This window comes from Anopheles coluzzii, chromosome 3, assembly GCF_943734685.1.
Source record: "Anopheles coluzzii chromosome 3, AcolN3, whole genome shotgun sequence".
Taxonomy (NCBI): Eukaryota; Metazoa; Arthropoda; class Insecta; order Diptera; family Culicidae; genus Anopheles; species Anopheles coluzzii.
Window position 1 is genome coordinate 91,937,525 of NC_064671.1, and position 17,073 is coordinate 91,954,597.

The 17,073-nt window shown below is 47.2% G+C and overlaps 6 protein-coding genes across 9 annotated transcripts in view; 2 read left to right on the forward strand and 4 right to left on the reverse strand.

Annotated features, from left to right (window-relative positions):
* Positions 1-9,043, reverse strand: part of LOC120959927 (dnaJ homolog subfamily B member 6) — a 66,704-nt gene extending 57,661 nt beyond the window's left edge. Inside the window, exons 1-2 of one of the 4 annotated variants that reach the window (XM_049610374.1) lie at positions 8,553-9,043; positions 740-909 (exon numbers count right to left, since the gene is read on the reverse strand). The gene's annotated coding sequence lies outside the window, so the exon portion shown is untranslated. Of the gene's footprint in view, positions 1-739; positions 910-2,163; positions 2,310-3,556; positions 3,746-8,552 lie in introns of those variants that run through there. The other 3 variants (XM_049610373.1, XM_049610376.1, XM_049610375.1) reach the window with 3 other exon arrangements.
* Positions 9,044-9,567: 524 nt separating this feature from the next.
* Positions 9,568-10,599, forward strand: LOC120955991 (uncharacterized). Its single transcript, XM_040377301.2, has 2 exons — positions 9,568-9,997; positions 10,083-10,599. The coding sequence occupies exons 1-2, from the start codon at positions 9,849-9,851 to the stop codon at positions 10,387-10,389; spliced, it is 456 nt and encodes a 151-aa protein (XP_040233235.1). The 5' UTR covers positions 9,568-9,848; the 3' UTR covers positions 10,390-10,599.
* Positions 10,600-10,703: 104 nt separating this feature from the next.
* Positions 10,704-12,665, forward strand: LOC120955989 (RING-type E3 ubiquitin-protein ligase PPIL2). Its single transcript, XM_040377298.2, has 3 exons — positions 10,704-10,929; positions 10,991-12,091; positions 12,159-12,665. The coding sequence occupies exons 1-3, from the start codon at positions 10,898-10,900 to the stop codon at positions 12,616-12,618; spliced, it is 1,593 nt and encodes a 530-aa protein (XP_040233232.2). The 5' UTR covers positions 10,704-10,897; the 3' UTR covers positions 12,619-12,665.
* LOC120955990 (mitochondrial translation release factor in rescue) lies at positions 12,631-13,140 on the reverse strand. Its single transcript, XM_040377300.2, has one exon. The coding sequence runs from the start codon at positions 13,138-13,140 to the stop codon at positions 12,679-12,681; it is 462 nt and encodes a 153-aa protein (XP_040233234.2). The 3' UTR covers positions 12,631-12,678.
* LOC120955992 (MIEF1 upstream open reading frame protein) lies at positions 13,067-13,565 on the reverse strand. Its single transcript, XM_040377302.2, has 2 exons — positions 13,244-13,565; positions 13,067-13,180 (listed from the first exon to the last, which is right to left on the reverse strand). Exons 1-2 carry the CDS (start codon positions 13,418-13,420, stop codon positions 13,142-13,144), a joined length of 216 nt encoding a protein of 71 aa, XP_040233236.1. The 5' UTR covers positions 13,421-13,565; the 3' UTR covers positions 13,067-13,141.
* Positions 13,566-13,695: 130 nt separating this feature from the next.
* On the reverse strand, positions 13,696-16,647 carry LOC120956322 (uncharacterized). The gene is made up of 2 exons (XM_049609027.1): positions 16,162-16,647; positions 13,696-14,258 (listed from the first exon to the last, which is right to left on the reverse strand). The coding sequence occupies exons 1-2, from the start codon at positions 16,568-16,570 to the stop codon at positions 13,807-13,809; spliced, it is 861 nt and encodes a 286-aa protein (XP_049464984.1). The 5' UTR covers positions 16,571-16,647; the 3' UTR covers positions 13,696-13,806.
* Positions 16,648-17,073: the final 426 nt, after the last annotated feature.

Sequence of the window (17,073 nt, forward strand, 5' to 3'; positions counted from 1 at the left end):
AAAATTTATTGCCATTTCTGACCGCCATCGCAATTAATAGGCTTTCAAAATCGGATTAAAACAAAGGGTGTCATTTACTTTGTTTTCAAAGATGTTTAATAAGAGGCTGCTGCAGCGGTATTCCTTTATTTTTTAATCGACTTTGATTATTTTTGTACTGCATTCCCTTCCGTCGCATATTAAAACTTTACAGACACTCAAGCTCCATTCTCCAGCCACCCACTGCAACGCATAGCAAAGCCCGGGGGATCGGTCCTGACTGCATAAACGGCAATTCCTCATGAAACGCAAAACCACCCCCTCACCCTCCCGCAGTGGCATAATACAAACGCAGCATACTACGCAGCATATTACACACTGCTGGAGTGTCTGGGGCGGGGGAAGTCTGCGGCCGCAGCAAAAGGGGACGAAAATGCTGAGGCTGTCGTCTTGGCTGCTGTCAGCAAAACAGAAATTTCAACAACGAAACCAGCAACAAAAAAGTACGTACGCCAATACGTGGTAAAGGCAAAGAATGAAACCATTAAAGGTTTACGTCTTTACCCGCTCTCCCGAAGCATAGCGTGTTTTGGGGTTGAGATGAAGTTTCGAACATTCACGTACGTTTGGGCGTTTGATGTATGCCCAGCCGTTTTGAGGCGATGTTTCTTTTCAACCGATGAAGGTTTACAAACAAAAAAGACGACCAAAAATCCTCCTCCAGCCTCTCTTGTCACATTTTCTACTAAATTTTACTTACTTGTTTTGATGGCGATAATCGGCAAGAACTCCTCCGGATGTTGAAAAATCTCCTTCAAACTCGAATTACACCGATTTTGTTTTGTTTTCAACCCTAACACACCATCAAACACAGATTAGAACACTTTTGTCGGCACCTTTCCTTTAATATTTCATCGGAAACGGATCGCACTGTAATATAAAATCAGAAAAGAATGCACTATTAGCAATGTTGCTGTGAAATTTATAATTAAAAATCATTTTTCTGTCACTTTTGTCTTCGTTTTTTTATACTCTTTTTCGAATGGCTTTTAACATTGTTTCAGGATTAGCACTGATTGCAAATATGAACGTGGCAAAATCAAGGGCCATTCACTCACACATTCACAAACCCGTTCGTCCAACCACTTCCAGCAAAAATGATTAAAATTTCCTATCACCACGAACAGCGAGGGATTTTTTTCCCTTCACAACACACACACACACGCAAACACCTTCTGGGCGTCACTTTTCCTGGCAGGAATTTTCCTGTTCGCTTCGGAAAAAGGTACTACTAGCACACAGCGCGGCGGGTCTGTATCCTTCGCACACCGCACAGGGAAGCCGGAAGCCTTCTGAGGATGAGTTATTTGCGCTATTATTTCCATTTCCCACTTTTTCCCCAAATACGCTCGCGTCGTGTGTCTCTTGCCGCTCTAATGCTCATTCCTAACGCTCCTGACGCACACACACACTCTCGCCGTTTAACTCTCTCGGGCGAACAGAACCACGGAAACGGGGCACCAACTCTGTAGCTGTTGACCTCACCCATGGGCGAGAAAGAGTGAGCGAGCCTGTGTACTGGGCAAAGGACATGCACACTTCCTGGAACGGGAAGCCGGCCGCGACGGCCCCACAACGGTGGGTGGTTGGGTGTGTGATGGAGTTGGTTTTTTTAAAAGACAGTAGCCAAACCACCAGTAACAACTGGCCAGCGTGCATGTGCAATTATTTTCCAGCCTTTTGATAGCGTTCGGTCACGCAAGAGAGCTGTCGGAAAGTGACGCAATTTAGGAATTAAAAACATAGGAAACATTCCCAATTCAGCACTGGGGGGGTTTGTTGCTGGAAAGAGGTTGCTGCACTTGCAACATCGCAACACGCCCTACTACAAGGACGAAAGCGACAACCTTTCCTACAGAGAGCGAGCGAAGGAGCGTTTGCGAGCGAGCAAAAACAAACCAACGCACAGAGCAAAAGCAACAGAAACAGAATGCAAGGAAAATCACACACACACAATACTCTTTCCCGAAGATAGCATCATCGTCACCTTATCTAATCGCTCAAATCGTTCCTTGCCAGTGTCGATAAAACAAACCGTTCAGGTCCGCGCTCCCACCACACAATCAACCCACATAAACACTCCCTCAAGTGCCGCGGAAGAACTCCAGCAACACACACACACACCTACGCTCGCTGGGCTGGCCCGTACACACCGTGCCGTCGATTGGCAAAAGCAGTCAAACACCGACACACCCGGCGACACAGCACGCCGACACGCGTTCACAGTGGCAGGAAGTTTGCAGCAAACTGAGCAGCAGCAGCAGCAGCGGCCGTTGCGAAAAGACGCGCGCGCGGAGTTTCACGCAAAAGGTTGCCCACCAGAACCGGAGTGTCCTCCGAGAGGGTGGCCCTGCGCTCTGTGTGTTTATGCTCCCGGGCCTCTCTCTCTCTCTCTCTCTCTCTCTCGCTCGGAGTTTCGGTGTGTTTTCTCCGGAGTGAGGACGCGCCCGAGAACAACCGCCAGCCCACGCTGTTTCTTGCCATCACACACACCCAACAGCTGCTAATCCAAAATGCTCCCTGTTTGCACAAAATGCTACAACAGGATCTTCTTCACTTCCGGATCAGGATTTCCGGAGGAATGAACGAACAAAAAACAAATGCCAACCTCACACCGCGAAACAAACGGCTTCCAGCGAGAACGAAACTTCAGGGATAGAGCATTTTAACAAGCCCTCCCATGTGTGTGGTGGGTGCCACCACCAAGAGCGTTGCAAAACAGTCTCTTTTCCGCTTTTTAAAACGCATGCGCCGCATTTTACACCGCCGCTCCTGTGGCAACGAGAGCTATCGAGGGGCATTTTTGCTCTTTGCTTTTCTTCCTTTTAGTCCACGGTAAATGACACTGGTAAAGCACTGCTTCCGTTTCCTGCCGGCAGGAGGATGTTGCTCCCATCGCACACAGCGAACATAGCGCAGAATAAAGCATTAAAGCTGTTTATGCGTCCAACACGGGGACCTCTTCTCTTCATGGAAATGTCACCATGAGGGAAAGCCAGATATCATATTTTGTTCACATCAAATGATGCAATTTCAGTAGGAAACCGAAAGAAGAACGCAACAGCGATACAACCTCCACAGTACAGTGCACAAGTAAAGAACCAAGATTAGAATGTACGGCCGTTCTCGGCTGTGTGTCTTATTATCACTTGCACACGCGCACACACACACACACACATGCACGCGGCAACAGTCACGACAATCTCACGCATCCGGACAACATACACACACAACACACACCCGTGATGCTGCCCCTGCGTTATTCTAAATAGTGTCAAAATCAGCTGACAGGGAAGCGCCAAAGGGCGACGACACGGATGTAGATTTTACAGCCATTCTTGAACGGTTGGAAATTGGACTTGGAATGCGTCGCAGTTTTGGAGGGGAATAGTCCATACTTAAACTGATTAAGCTGTCCGAAATATTCACCGATAACACACAGCTCGATTGCCGATTTGCCTTGACAGCGTCTCTCCCAAAAACGGATATGTCACTCAGTGCTGGACCAGGAACCTACCCTCACACTGTTGCACCACACAAAAACGCAACGCTGATCCCCACAGTAACGACCCCCAAAAACTTCAACGGAGGCGTAACGATCGGCGTGAACACGCACACACACACACACAGAACCCTTCACAGACCGTCGTCAGTCGAACACGACCGTAGTACCGCGCGGTTCAGACGTCTGGCTGCAACTGAGAGCGCGAGAGCGTGTGCCCCGTAGCCGTAGCAAGCAGCCGTAGATCGCGGACACGATCCTTCCCCACACACACAAAAGGTGGTGCACGCCATGGCTCTCCCGGCGCGGCCTGCTCGTGTGTGCGCGAGCGTGACACGCACACTTTCGCCCTCGCACACACAGAGCGCGACGGTTAGAGGAAAGATCCGAAAAGCCATACAAAGGAACCGCGCGCGCGCGCGCACTCTCGTATTCACAACCCAGGAGGGTTGTAAGGGGGAACGGGCGGTGGAACCGGTGTGGATCATTTTAATACCCCGGGTGTAGGAGATGGGATGCCCCACCAAAAACAAAAACTCGATCAAGTAGGGCCCAGCACAGGTAAAACAACAGAGCGAGCGGCCAGATCGATCTCTCACGCGCCTTCGTCATGTAACAACGGCTCACCACTCTCTCTCTCTCTCGCTCTCGTTTTCGATATACCGTGAGGGGTTGTGAAAAGGGCGAAAGGGTGCAGCAGGCGGTGGAGCTGCTGCTGCCACTTACACCAAGAAACGAGAACCCAGTGTGCGCCATACTAACGTGTGTTCGTTCGTTGACACGCATCAGCAGCCCCACGTTGGCCGTCTGTTGTGCTTGCAGTGTGTATACAGGCCGTGCAAAAGGGGTGATGATATTGCCCCAGCACGCACTGTGCGTGTGTGTGTACGTGTCCGGTACGTGGTACGCGTCGGCAGTTGGGTTCTAACGTGCCCGCACAATCATCGATATTGGCCCGGAGTTACGGAGAGATCGGCTAGTTGAGGTTCTGTAACATGAAGAATTGGAATTAGAAGCTTTCTACGGGGGAACACCAAAGAAGCAGATTGTTCTGATTTACCAATCCTTGGGATTTAAGATTGGCAGACTTCTGAAAAATGCAAATAACAATTCGATATCTTCCAAATCGTGGGACATTCCCGCCTGCATTGACTTACACGAAGGACTCTATCCAACATTTGTCACATTTTCCACCCCTCAAGCAAAGGTCACAATCGATGGAAACATGCCAATGTAACTAACTATTTGTTTGACTTTCCAATACACACACACCCGCGATTAGAAGATTCTACAAAAAGAAGAAAAAGAAAAGAATTGGTCAAATGCAAGCTAATCATCTAAATTGGATCGAAGGCATTCGTGGGGCGACGTCCCAAATGGAGGCGACGCGCAGGCAATTTTTCATTCAACAACCACCCCCTCCCCATCCTCTCAGCATCACCTAAAGAACGAACGTGCGTGTGTGTGTGGTCGGGGGGCCCGTGACCATTCGTGGACCACTCCAAAAGAAGGAAGAAGGCTACAATAATACGCTCACGTCATTCCAGGCGGCCTGCCAAGATTTAGCTTTACGAACCACACCACCCCATAACCGATTTGTGGGCATTAAATAATAGCCCCGCAGCAGTAAACGAAATGTGTGTGTGTTTTAGATAAAGGATTTAGATTAAGTTCGGAGCCATGTCCGATTAATATTTCGTCGCTGGGATTGTGGGATTTGCGAAACGCGACAAACACACTTCACCCACAATTTAGGGGATACAATTTGTATTGTTTTTTGGGAACGTTTCATTGACTTTCATCGACAAGTAAAACGCGAATCTTTCTTTTCCCCCTACGATTGCAATATTTAACACAATCGAGGGATGAAGATATATCCATTCACTCCCTTCCTCTTTGTCTCCAAGTTTCCTGGGTCGAAGGTGATAATTACGGTAGGGGGAAGATGAGGCTGAATCGAACTAGGTGCTACATACTAATTAGACCTATTCTTTTCTTTTCATCCCATTTTTTGGCACATGGTGTTGCGTAGTTGGCAACAGAAAAACGTTAACCTCATTCTTTTTTTTATTGCACAAGCTCTTTTTTCTGACATATCTTGTGTTCTCTCCTGACTTCCTGCTAAATGAAGGTGCAAAATGTTGGTCGATATTGCCTAAATCACTGCGAATGTTGAGTAAACTTGTGTCACAAATCTTCAAACTCAAAGGTGCTATGTGGAATGTTTGAATACTAAAATGACGACTGATCTGTGTTCTTCTATGCTCGATGTTGATAGCAAAAAAGAGCAAAAACTGAACCCCTCTCGCAACCGCATTTTTTCGATCGAAACGATTCGCTACTAATTAAACTAATTATTTACAGTGTGAAAATGGGCCCTTCCTTGCTTACGTGAAAAATGAAAGCTAATCATTAAAGCGGTTAATTGTAGAGAGGTATAGACGAAGCGATAAACGCCAAGTATAGGCAAACAACCGGCTTCTTTTACAAATCGTGCTGTCTTCGCACATTCTCGGCGAAGGTGGGGTGTGGGGAAGTAAAAAGTTTTACCATTGTCGTACGATCAACAAAAAAGCGAAACACTGAAAGCGATGCAGCTTCGCGCCGTGAAACGTCTTCATCCCAAAACACGAACTTCCGAGATTAATTGTTAGTCATCCGAACCGATAATTAATAGGTTGCCAAGGGCCACTGGTAGAGAAACTGGTTGGATATGAAAGAGAGTTCCTTGCGTTTGAACATACTTCAGTTGCAACTTTTTGGAATTAAAACTTTTAACTAACTTGTTACAACTTATAAAAGCGTTGGAGCACTTTTTTAGCCTTGATGTTGTTTCACATTAATTGCAGTGCATCATAAACTTTTAGGGTAGTTCCGAAGCCATAAAAGCCGGAAATTATAGGAAAAATAAAGCGCTGCAAGGCCGGGCGCATCCTATCGCTTGCACGAACTAACGCATTTACCTCTAATTTTTATGGCACTGCAAGGATAAAAAGAATCAATTAATATCATTAACTCAACCCACGCAATACAGAGGCTCGAAAAGCCAAAGCACACAGCCCGGCCAAAGCATAAAAGAAAATTCCTAAGTACCCCATAGCACACCGCCGGGGTGGTGGTGTACGTGACGGGAATGGTGATTTGTGTACCTGCTGATCGTGACAAATTTCAAAATGCACTTGTCTTTGAATGCCACCTAGTACTACGGAGAGTGGGGAGAGTGCACATCAAATTACGCGCCCTTTTTAATGCAAAACGGGGAGTTCTAACGTATCGAGGGGGAAGGACTGGCAGCTAGGGGGACCGCCGGTTCGGTGCATGAAGCTGCAGCATAATGCGCGTACGCCTTCGGAATACATTCATGCGCGACCGCGTGGTGAAATGAGGGTGTGTTTTGTTTGTTGTTCGTTTGGTTCGAAAAATTCCAGTTTGAAAATCGGTTGACATTTCTTTTTATCATCGAACCCTGATCGCTCTCTAGCTAGAGTACGGCTCGGATTTAAAAAAAGGTCCAATAATTGGTAACAAAATCAAGCAGCTATTTCTTTGACTCGCACTTTAACGACCAAAACCCCTCCGCCGCCCGGCCAACTTCGTAATGAACTCGCGCGCGGCTACACGGTGTTCTGTCTTTGATTCGTGGTGCTTCGTGGGGGAGATGATGATGATGATGATCATGATGATCATGTGGCGGGATCGTACGCATGTTTGGTATTTTAATGATCCGTAGCGGCGTGAGGAAACAGTGGGAGTAGGGAGTGTGAGTGTGCAGTCAAGCTTCCTGTCCGGTTTTTGAAGTGGCTACATGTTTGGACTTTAGATCGTGATACACCTTAACACACACACCCCTAGACGGGTTATCGATTTCAAGCTTCTTCCAGCCGACAATTTGAGCATCTGAAATGAGCCTTTCTTGAAATGGGGTGTGGAAGAAGCCACACAGAGAGTTAGAAAAAAACATTAACCTATACATTGTAAGGAAAACATGAAGGTATGTTCCAAATGACAGCAATAAGTTCACGTTAATGTGATTAGCCTAAATCATCATACTCTAAGAAGCAAAAGAGAAACTTCATCTTGCTGATTCCTCATTATCATCTGCCCCCCGACACGTGTAGGCCTTTGAGCCGTACCACCTTCCAAAATTGAGTACACAAAACAAAGAGAAACTTAAATGCACACATCGCACACACGGTTAGGAGGACACTTTCATTGCGACAATTTCGAGGCTTCATGCTATCTTCCCTTTCGATGGAAAATGAGCGCAACCAGCCAAACAAATGCTGTGGCCATGCAAAGCAAAGTCTGTAAAACGAGGCTAATGTTGTCGCAACAGGCGAAAGTGAAGAGGTTTATCGTTGTGTTGAGTTTGTCTCTTCTCCTGCAACGTACCGGTCCACAGGCTTTAGCAAATAGAGGATTTACGCGCACAAAGCTTGAACGATTTCTATCAAGCCTAAAGCTTAAATTTGATATACCTGCATAAAACACAACGGAAATGCTATCAAATTGCTACAAACAGGATTAAACTCTTTTCTTCCTTGTCTCGTCATGTTCATCCTAGCATTCCCTACCAGCAGGAATTTGCGCAATGCAATTTCCCTGTAGTCCAATTAAAGCTGCAATACGGTGGTGTCGAATTGCAATATTTTTAGCAGGATATGCTTCCACCGTAGATTTTGCCGGAACCTTCCCGAGACCAATTTTCGAAGCGATTTTGACAACGTGCGCTTCCTTCGATCAAACATCTTGCCGCACACTCACACATGTGCAAGGAACAACACTTGTACACGTCGCTACGCAACATACGGGAAGAGGCATATTGTGGATTTCAGTGATTCCTTCCGTGAAAAAATGGTTATTATTTGACATTCAAGAAATAATTTGTAATTTGTAATGATTTTATGTGTACATTATTGTATTACAAAAATAAACATAATTAAGAAAAATGGTTTTTGTATAATAATTACACATTAAGACACAAAGTGGATGGAAAGGATAATTCACTTACCTCTAGAAAAGCTGTCGCTGAGCCTTACTCTTCCTTACTGCACACCTGGTTCCACCACAAATTCTTCACTCGCGCCGAATTTGTTCGCAACCGTACAACACAACACACAAGCGCTATCGATTTGCTTCACCAGTTCAGAACTGCACAAGATCCGCGTTTTCGGCAACTCGCACGAACATTAGCGCTCGACACGCTCCGTTTGTTTGGTTGGGCTTGCCTCTGCTTGCTTCACCAGAGCACCTTTGCCTTCTTATCGCTCTTGTTCTTTTTGCTGTTCTTCACGCGGTAGATTGATAGCTACGGGCTAGGAGAGTTCGCGCACAGCAAAACCCCTTGCCAACCGTACTTTCCAGAACGATCAGGAACAATCTTGTTCCGGTCGAGCGACTCACGTGGATGCAGCAAAGGATACACCAGCTGGAAATGCAGAAAGATCGATCCTTTTTCGATGTCTACTTTGAGCGGGTCTTTTCAGCGCATTTCCAAGTCCTTTTGTTTATGCCGGCTAGTTCGCACACCAGAAGCGACGGTTGAACAACGGTCAAAATTTAAACTTATGCAGAGGTTTTATTTCGTTTTTAGCTTTACATTTATGATATATTTAGCTATTTGAGAGAGTAAAATTTGGAATCATAATTAAATGAACTATTAATTGGGCTATCAGTTTCAAAAGCTTGTATTTTTCATCTTTTGATTGAACAAAATTCAATTTGTCACTGCATATGTTTTTTTGTCACGCACTGTATACGTCTATACATGCAGGTTGAAGATTTCAACGGAGATTTTTGCTATATTAGTGGATGTTTTTGATAGATTTCAACAATATTTAAAATATTTCCAACCTATTTAAGATATTTCCAAAATATTTAACACTATCAACCTGATAAAAAATGTTTAAAATGTAATAAAAAGTAAGATAAAGCTTTCACAAATAAATATACATTCCTACCCCTCGTAAAGACCGGCATTCCAGTAGTTTTCTCAATTTTACCCCACAAACTTGCGGTTGAAGCCTTTGCAACACTTTTGCACACATTCCGCCCGAACAAAAATCTAAAAAAAATCGCCCTTTTCATCAAAACGTTTAGTTTATTTCTCTGCCCTCAGCTACAGCTGACATTGCGGAGTACGTCAAGCCGCTGATAATTTGTTTACCTTCGTCGCTGCCAGAAGAATTATTACACAACCCACAAAGGGCCCGTGTTTTTCGTCGGTGTGCATCGTCGCTGCAGTTTAAAGGCCGCACGGTATTTCACTTGCATCGCATCTCCCCGCCCGCAAAGCGCAGCTACCAGGATGCCGGAAGCCAACCTGCCGATCGTGAACACGCTGCGCCTGCGGCCACTGACGAAGGAAAACATCCTCTACTACTACTTTCCGCTGAAGGGCATGCTCAGCTATGCGGCACTGTCCGTCAACGTAATGAACCCTTCGATTGCGATCAAGTAAGCCACAATTGCAGCACAATCTTCTCCCCCTTGTGGTTTGTGTGATCCTTTTAACGCGCTCGTTCTGGTTTTTCTTCCACAGACTGCTACCAAAGCGTGACGTGACCAACTTCCTGTTGCTCCACACCGTCCTCGGCACGACGCTGTTCATGTACAGCCGGCCGCACCTGAAGGCGGTGCCATCGAACAAACGGGTGGCGTACAGCATTTGTGGCTCGGTGCTGTTCAGCTTCGGCTCGGTGCTGGTGTGGGCCGTCATCCGGTCGGCCGTGCCGCGCAACCAGGGCCTTGCCACCGTGCTCGGCCTGTCGTCCGGTCTGCTGATGGCCAAGCTGGGCTACGACTACATGGACAACAACGACAGTCTAGCGGTAGCGAAGAAGAACTAAGCCACGGGAAGGGTTTCGTTTAATTTCACCCCGCCCCCAACAACTATTGAGTCATTTACATCGCAGACCCTTTGCCATTGCCGGGCAGGAGAAGGAAGACTGCAATCGGAGCAATCGGAAAATGTGGCAGCAATTGTGCGCTGCGGTTTGATTTAGTTGAAACATTCGGCAAAATACACCAAGATTGTTGCTATTTCTATTACCTTACAAGCGAGAGGGAGCGTTATTAGTTTTACGTGGATTGAGAATGAAAGTGCATTCATGTTGGTGGGCTATTTTTGCATTTTTGGTTTTCCTATTTCCGTCATGGCGCGATGGCGAAGAAAAGGGACAAAACAAAAACCCACGAGAAAGTACGCAGCCAAACGAGCAATCGCGAGCTGTCAAATGTACAAAGAAGAAGAAGAAGACAGCGGGAAGTAAAAGCAGAAGCAGCGGATTGTAAACAAAGCATTCTCAAAGGGGAATCGCAATTTTGTCGCAACTTTTGCCCTAAAAACGCTTCAAAATGGGTAAAAAACAGCATCAGAAGGATAAAATGTAAGTGGAATATCATTTTTACACGTGTTTTCGGTGTTAAAACAAATTGCTGTTCTTGTAGGTACCTCACGTACACCGAGTGGTCCGAGTTTTATGGCGGCCACAAACCAGACTCGGTGGAGAATGAGCAGATCAAGTTTAAGCGACTGCCGTTCGACCACTGCTGCCTCTCGATGGTGCCGTTCGAGCATCCGTACTGCGACAAAGACGGGAACGTGTTTGAGCTGGCGGCGATTGTAGAGTTTTTGAAGCGGTTCAAGGTCAATCCCGTTACTGGCAGCCCGCTGGATGGCAAATCGCTGATCAAGCTAAACTTTACCAAAAACCACGAAGGACAGTACCACTGCCCGACGCTGTTTAAACCGTTCACCAAAAACTCCCACATCGTGGCGAACGGTAAGACGGGTAACGTGTTCTCGTGGGAAGCGATCGAGCAGCTCAACGTGAAGGCCAAAAACTGGAAGGATCTGGTGGACGATACGCCGTTTCTGCGCAAGGATCTGATCACCATCCAGGATCCGGGCAATCTGGACAAGTTCAACATTACCACCTTCCACCACATCAAGAAGAACCTGCGCGTCCTCACGGAGGAAGAGCTGGCCGAGCGTAAGGATCCACAGGGCCGGCTGAAAACAATCTCCGCCGAAACGAAGGACATTCTGACGCAGCTGGAAAAGGACTACAAAGCACCGGAAGAGCAGCAGGAAGAGCGGCAGGTTGCGGACAAGTTCAATGCAGCTCACTACTCAACCGGGGCCGTGGCGGCTTCCTTTACCTCTACTGCGATGGTGCCGGTGTCGAACCACGAGGCAGCAATAATCGACGATGACATTGTACGCTACGAGCGGGTCAAGAAGAAGGGCTACGTCCGGCTGCTGACCAACTTTGGTGCCCTAAACCTCGAACTGTACTGTGAGCAGGTGCCGAAGACGTGCGAAAACTTCCTCAAGCACTGCCAAAGCGGCTACTACAACGGGTGTCTGTTTCACCGGTCGATCCGCAACTTTATGATCCAGGGCGGTGATCCTACCGGGGTCGGGAATGGAGGCACGTCCGCGTGGGGCAAAAAGTTTGCGGACGAAATCAAACCAAACCTATCGCACGCTGGAAGAGGCATACTGTCGATGGCCAACTCGGGACCAAACACGAACGGATCACAATTGTAAGTAGAGGGAAAGTCGTTAAAAGTAGTTAAATTAATTTGCTTTCCATTTGAATGTCTTTCTCAGCTTCATTACCTATCGATCGTGCAAACATCTGGACGGAAAGCACACGATATTCGGCAAGCTGGTCGGAGGGCTGGAAGTGCTCACAGAGATGGAACGCGTGGAAGTGGACAATCGAGACCGTCCCATCGAGAGCATCTTCATCCAGCGGGCGCAAGTGTTTGTCGATCCGTTCCAGGAGGTGGACGAACAGCTTGCCAAGGAGCGGGCGGAAGAGCTGGAGCGCATACAGCGGGAGGCGGAAGCGAAGCGTGACAAAACGGCAGGCAAAAAGTCCTCCCAACCGCTGAAGGTATTCCGGTCCGGTGTGGGCAAGTATCTCGATACGAGCGTGACCAAAGTGCTGCCGGCACAGGCGTCAGGGGAAACTCCCGGCACGAGTGGCACGACCAACGATGCATTGAAAGCGAAGAAACGTAAAGTAGCAAGTGGTGATGGTTTCGGTAATTTTAGCTCGTGGTAATTTTAGAACAAATAAATTGTAAAACATTAAGCGTTTATTAAAGACTACCCGCCATTTGGTTTAGCTACTCTTGTCCGACTCGTCACCAAATTCACGCTCTTTCCAAGCCTTTTTCTTTGCCTGCAGCTTTTGCTTGCGTCTTGCCGTTTCCGTCTGCTTCTTGGCTTCGATCCGCTGGAGTTGCGCCTCCACCGACTGATCGCCATTGTACAGTTGGTCCAGCTTGCCGATCAGCATCTTGCGCGCTTCGCGACGATTCTCAAACAGCGACCGCGTTGTGTGGCACTGCACGACGATCCCGGTCGGTTTGTGCGTCAGCACCACCTTGTTGTTGGTCTTGGCAACTGCCTGTCCACCCGGTCCACTGCCCCGCACGAACGATTCCTCCAGATCTTCATCGCGCAGCACCGGCACCCGGCTGTGATCGATGGCTTTCGAGAGGCATCGTCGCCATGGGGATGCGGAAAGAGCCTTCCACTGTGCGGTCGATTCAAGAGCGACACATCGCAGCAGGCCGAGCATGTTATATCACCCGGGCCCGATCGAGTAGAGCGCGTCCTCGCTGAAAGTATAATCGAATTCACGGTGACACGGTGCAAAAACGGGACAGTGCCGTCGGCGTTACCTTGTAGCAGAACTCAATCTCTTTCGGGTCGGTCAGTGACGCCGACTGACGAAATTCGCGCCTAATGCGGTTGAGAAAGTAGTCCTGGTCGGTGTGCTGCAGCTGGGCGCCGTACCGAAGCAAATCGCGATATAACGAAAGCACCAGCCGCTTGGTCGAGGCCGGTACTACGTTCATTTTATATTAGGTTTGTGGTGTTACACAAAACACACGCGTCCCTTCCGCAAAACCTGTGTGAAACGCAGATTTCCCTTTCCGAACCCCCTTTCTCGAACGCGCGTTGTTTTGTGTGCTGTTCGGAGAGTGACGTTTCTGTCATTTCGTAATGAACAGAAAAAAATGGCGGTTACAAGAACGTTAGAAGAAGAAGAGGAAGAAGAGCCAAAACCGACGCCAACCCATGAACCGTACATGAATGTTCCTGTTTTGAAGGCGTCACTTTTTTTTCGGTGGAATCGAACGGAAAGAGTTCTTATGGAAAATGATTTGGTGGTCCTGAAAAGGACCGTTTTTTGTAGTTGTTTAAACTGCTGCAGTGGTATGATATGCTGGGTAAGGTGAATTTAAGCACGCTCTCCACGGATACGGCGAGCCAGCTGGATGTCCTTGGGCATGATGGTGACGCGCTTGGCGTGGATCGCGCACAGATTGGTGTCTTCGAAGAGACCAACCAAGTACGCCTCACTGGCTTCCTGCAGCGCGGCCACAGCGGCACTCTGGAAGCGCAGATCGGTCTTGAAATCCTGCGCAATCTCACGCACCAAGCGCTGGAACGGCAGCTTGCGGATCAGCAACTCGGTCGACTTCTGGTAGCGTCGGATTTCACGCAGAGCGACCGTTCCCGGACGATAGCGATGCGGCTTCTTCACTCCACCGGTCGAGGGAGCGCTCTTGCGAGCGGCCTTCGTGGCCAGCTGCTTGCGGGGAGCCTTTCCTCCGGTGGACTTACGGGCAGTCTGCTTGGTACGGGCCATCGTAGACACTGGCTGAGTTGCTGGATAAGTTGTTCTCGAGAAACGTTAGACGCGATGCGAAATGTTAGAAAAATATTAGACGAATGAATGAATGTTTGGAATCGCGTCTTTTATACCTACAGACACAACCGCATGCGGTGTGAGTGTGTTAGTGAGATCGCTATGCCTGAGCATTGGTGTGAAAGGGAGAGCGCATGCCTCTGATCTGCTCACGCATTTCCAATTGGAATCGTTTGTTTGGGTAGAATGATGGGAGAAAGAACTGCATGCGGCATGAACCGACGTAAATGTATTTACGGTAATGCACTTTTAGGGTAACAAATGAAATGTTGGAACATTTTGGGCTTTTTGTACAAAGCATTACGGCCATGCATTTGATTTTTTTTTTAACATAGAAAATTAACGATTTTAACATATATTTTTAACCAATCATGTGATGATAATGTTTACCAAAGACAGGGGATATTGCAACTATGAAAGTGTTGAGAAACACATCTCTAAAATAGTAATTTTCCGTACCCTAATTACGTTTCAGATCTCATTTTCTGTTACATTTTAAGATTAGGATTTTTAAGCAAAGGCAGTATAGAAGGAGTGAATCATGGATAATAGAAAACTCATATAATTTGCAAGTAATTCTATCTATTTAAGCCTTTCTCTCCCTCTTTTCTATATCTAGACAAAAAAGGAACATTTGCACTTTATGGCGTTTTGTAGAACTCGTACAGTGCTGGGTATTCAAAATCGGAAACTTCCAACTAGGACGCTCTTCCTACCATGATGTTTTCATAATTTTGTTCCCATTATTTTCTATATTTAAATTTATTATTGATTGATCGCATTCCCGTTTAGAAGGGCAAATGAAAAGAAGCCTATTGCACAGTTTTCATGATGTTTTACAATTGTAGATAAAATTGATATCTGTATCGCAAAGTAGTACGATCGGCCGGACCCTGAAGTGAATTTCGTAATAGTTTCCGATTTTCAATAAACACCACCGGTAGGTAACTCGTAAAATGAATCCCGGTGAAATGAGTATGCTTAAATAAACCGAGCTTGTAATGGCTTACGCCAGCATCAAACCTTACATCGTTTGCAATTGATGTTATGTTGATCTATGATGTTACCAAATAAAAACGGAAGCGCTGTCCAAAGAGGGAAGTTGCTAGAAAAGATGAAATTTAGGAGGGTTTGCTTGAAACCATGAAAAGGCAGAAGATTCATGCTTACTTGGACTTTAATATTCTCTATCATCCAGCATTACCATATCATATAAATTCCCAGAATGGGTTCTTTATTCATATCATTAGTCAAGAACATCTGAATACAGTAAACACAACATGTCTAAATGTATGGATCTTTTTATGTCATATATTGGTGCCAAAATCCAACTCGCGTACTTTTAAAACGCCATTTGCTCATCAAACATGTTTCATCCTGTTGGACTCCTGGTGAATCCCCTCCCTTCCCACCAGTGCGTGCAATAGACCATGACCGATGGTGGCTGTACAGTTAACAACCAACAATCGAGCACACATTGCCCGCTGTCTTTGGTGGTGGTGGTAAAAAGGCGCCAAAGGGAAACGGCTCGGTGGCGTCCTTTCTGCGCAGTTCGGGACAAGCGACGGGAGGGAGAAAGTACGCACCGGAACACCGGTGGAAATTTCCATTGATTCAAGAAAGGCAGCAAGGCATGCGTGTGTTAGGTTTGTTTATATTACTCTTTTATTAAACGTTAAACGATACAAAGTTGTCATTTTTTTGTATGGGGTTTTTACACAAAGTCAAGAATGCATTCTGAATATTTCCTCTCACTCTCTCTCTCTGTGTGCGCCGTGGTCACGTACACATCAATGCATGTAGAAGAAGAAGAAGAAGCATGTAGCGCTGTTGCTATCCTAGAGGCTTATTGCTATGGTGTCACACCATCGCCTAAGTAGGCTTAGGCACGCTCGCCACGGATACGGCGGGCCAGCTGGATGTCCTTGGGCATGATGGTGACGCGCTTGGCATGGATGGCGCACAGATTGGTGTCCTCAAACAATCCCACCAGATACGCCTCACTGGCTTCCTGCAGCGCGGCCACAGCGGCACTCTGGAAGCGCAGATCGGTCTTGAAGTCCTGCGCAATTTCACGCACCAAGCGCTGGAACGGCAGCTTGCGGATCAGCAACTCGGTCGACTTCTGGTAGCGTCGGATTTCACGCAGAGCGACCGTTCCCGGACGATAGCGATGCGGCTTCTTGACGCCACCGGTGGACGGGGCACTCTTACGGGCGGCCTTGGTGGCCAGCTGCTTGCGGGGAGCCTTTCCACCGGTGGACTTACGGGCGGTCTGCTTCGTACGGGCCATGGCGATTGATGCTGCGAATGCGGAGTCGGGCGGCGCTCGGGAGAAAACTGTTAACTGTACTTTTCCGGGGACAGGATTTTATAGACTGTTTTAGCCGAAAACCGGGACGGAGTGAGACCCTTCCTTTAAGGGGTAGGGTAAAATTAAACACCAAGGGAGAGCAGTGTGGGAAACGCTCTTCTGGCAGCCGGGCCCGTTCTCCCTCTCGCTGTCCCTTTCTCGTACCTAGGATTTGCTATTCAGATCAAACAAACAATCCCCTTTCGTCTTTACGCTTTTCTTGTATTGGTGCGATGGAAATTATCCTTTAGGCACACCAACACACACGCTGCAGTTGGTCACGCAGGCCAAAATTATCGAGGGTCAAGATGGGAAAGGTACACCACACATTGCAAGGAGCATGCGACGGAGAAGTGGGGTTGAGGGTAATTGGGAAAGGATTTCGGTACCCCCTCTTGGGGTGGGTAAAAATATGTTTTAAAATCATTTGCTGGAGGGTAAAA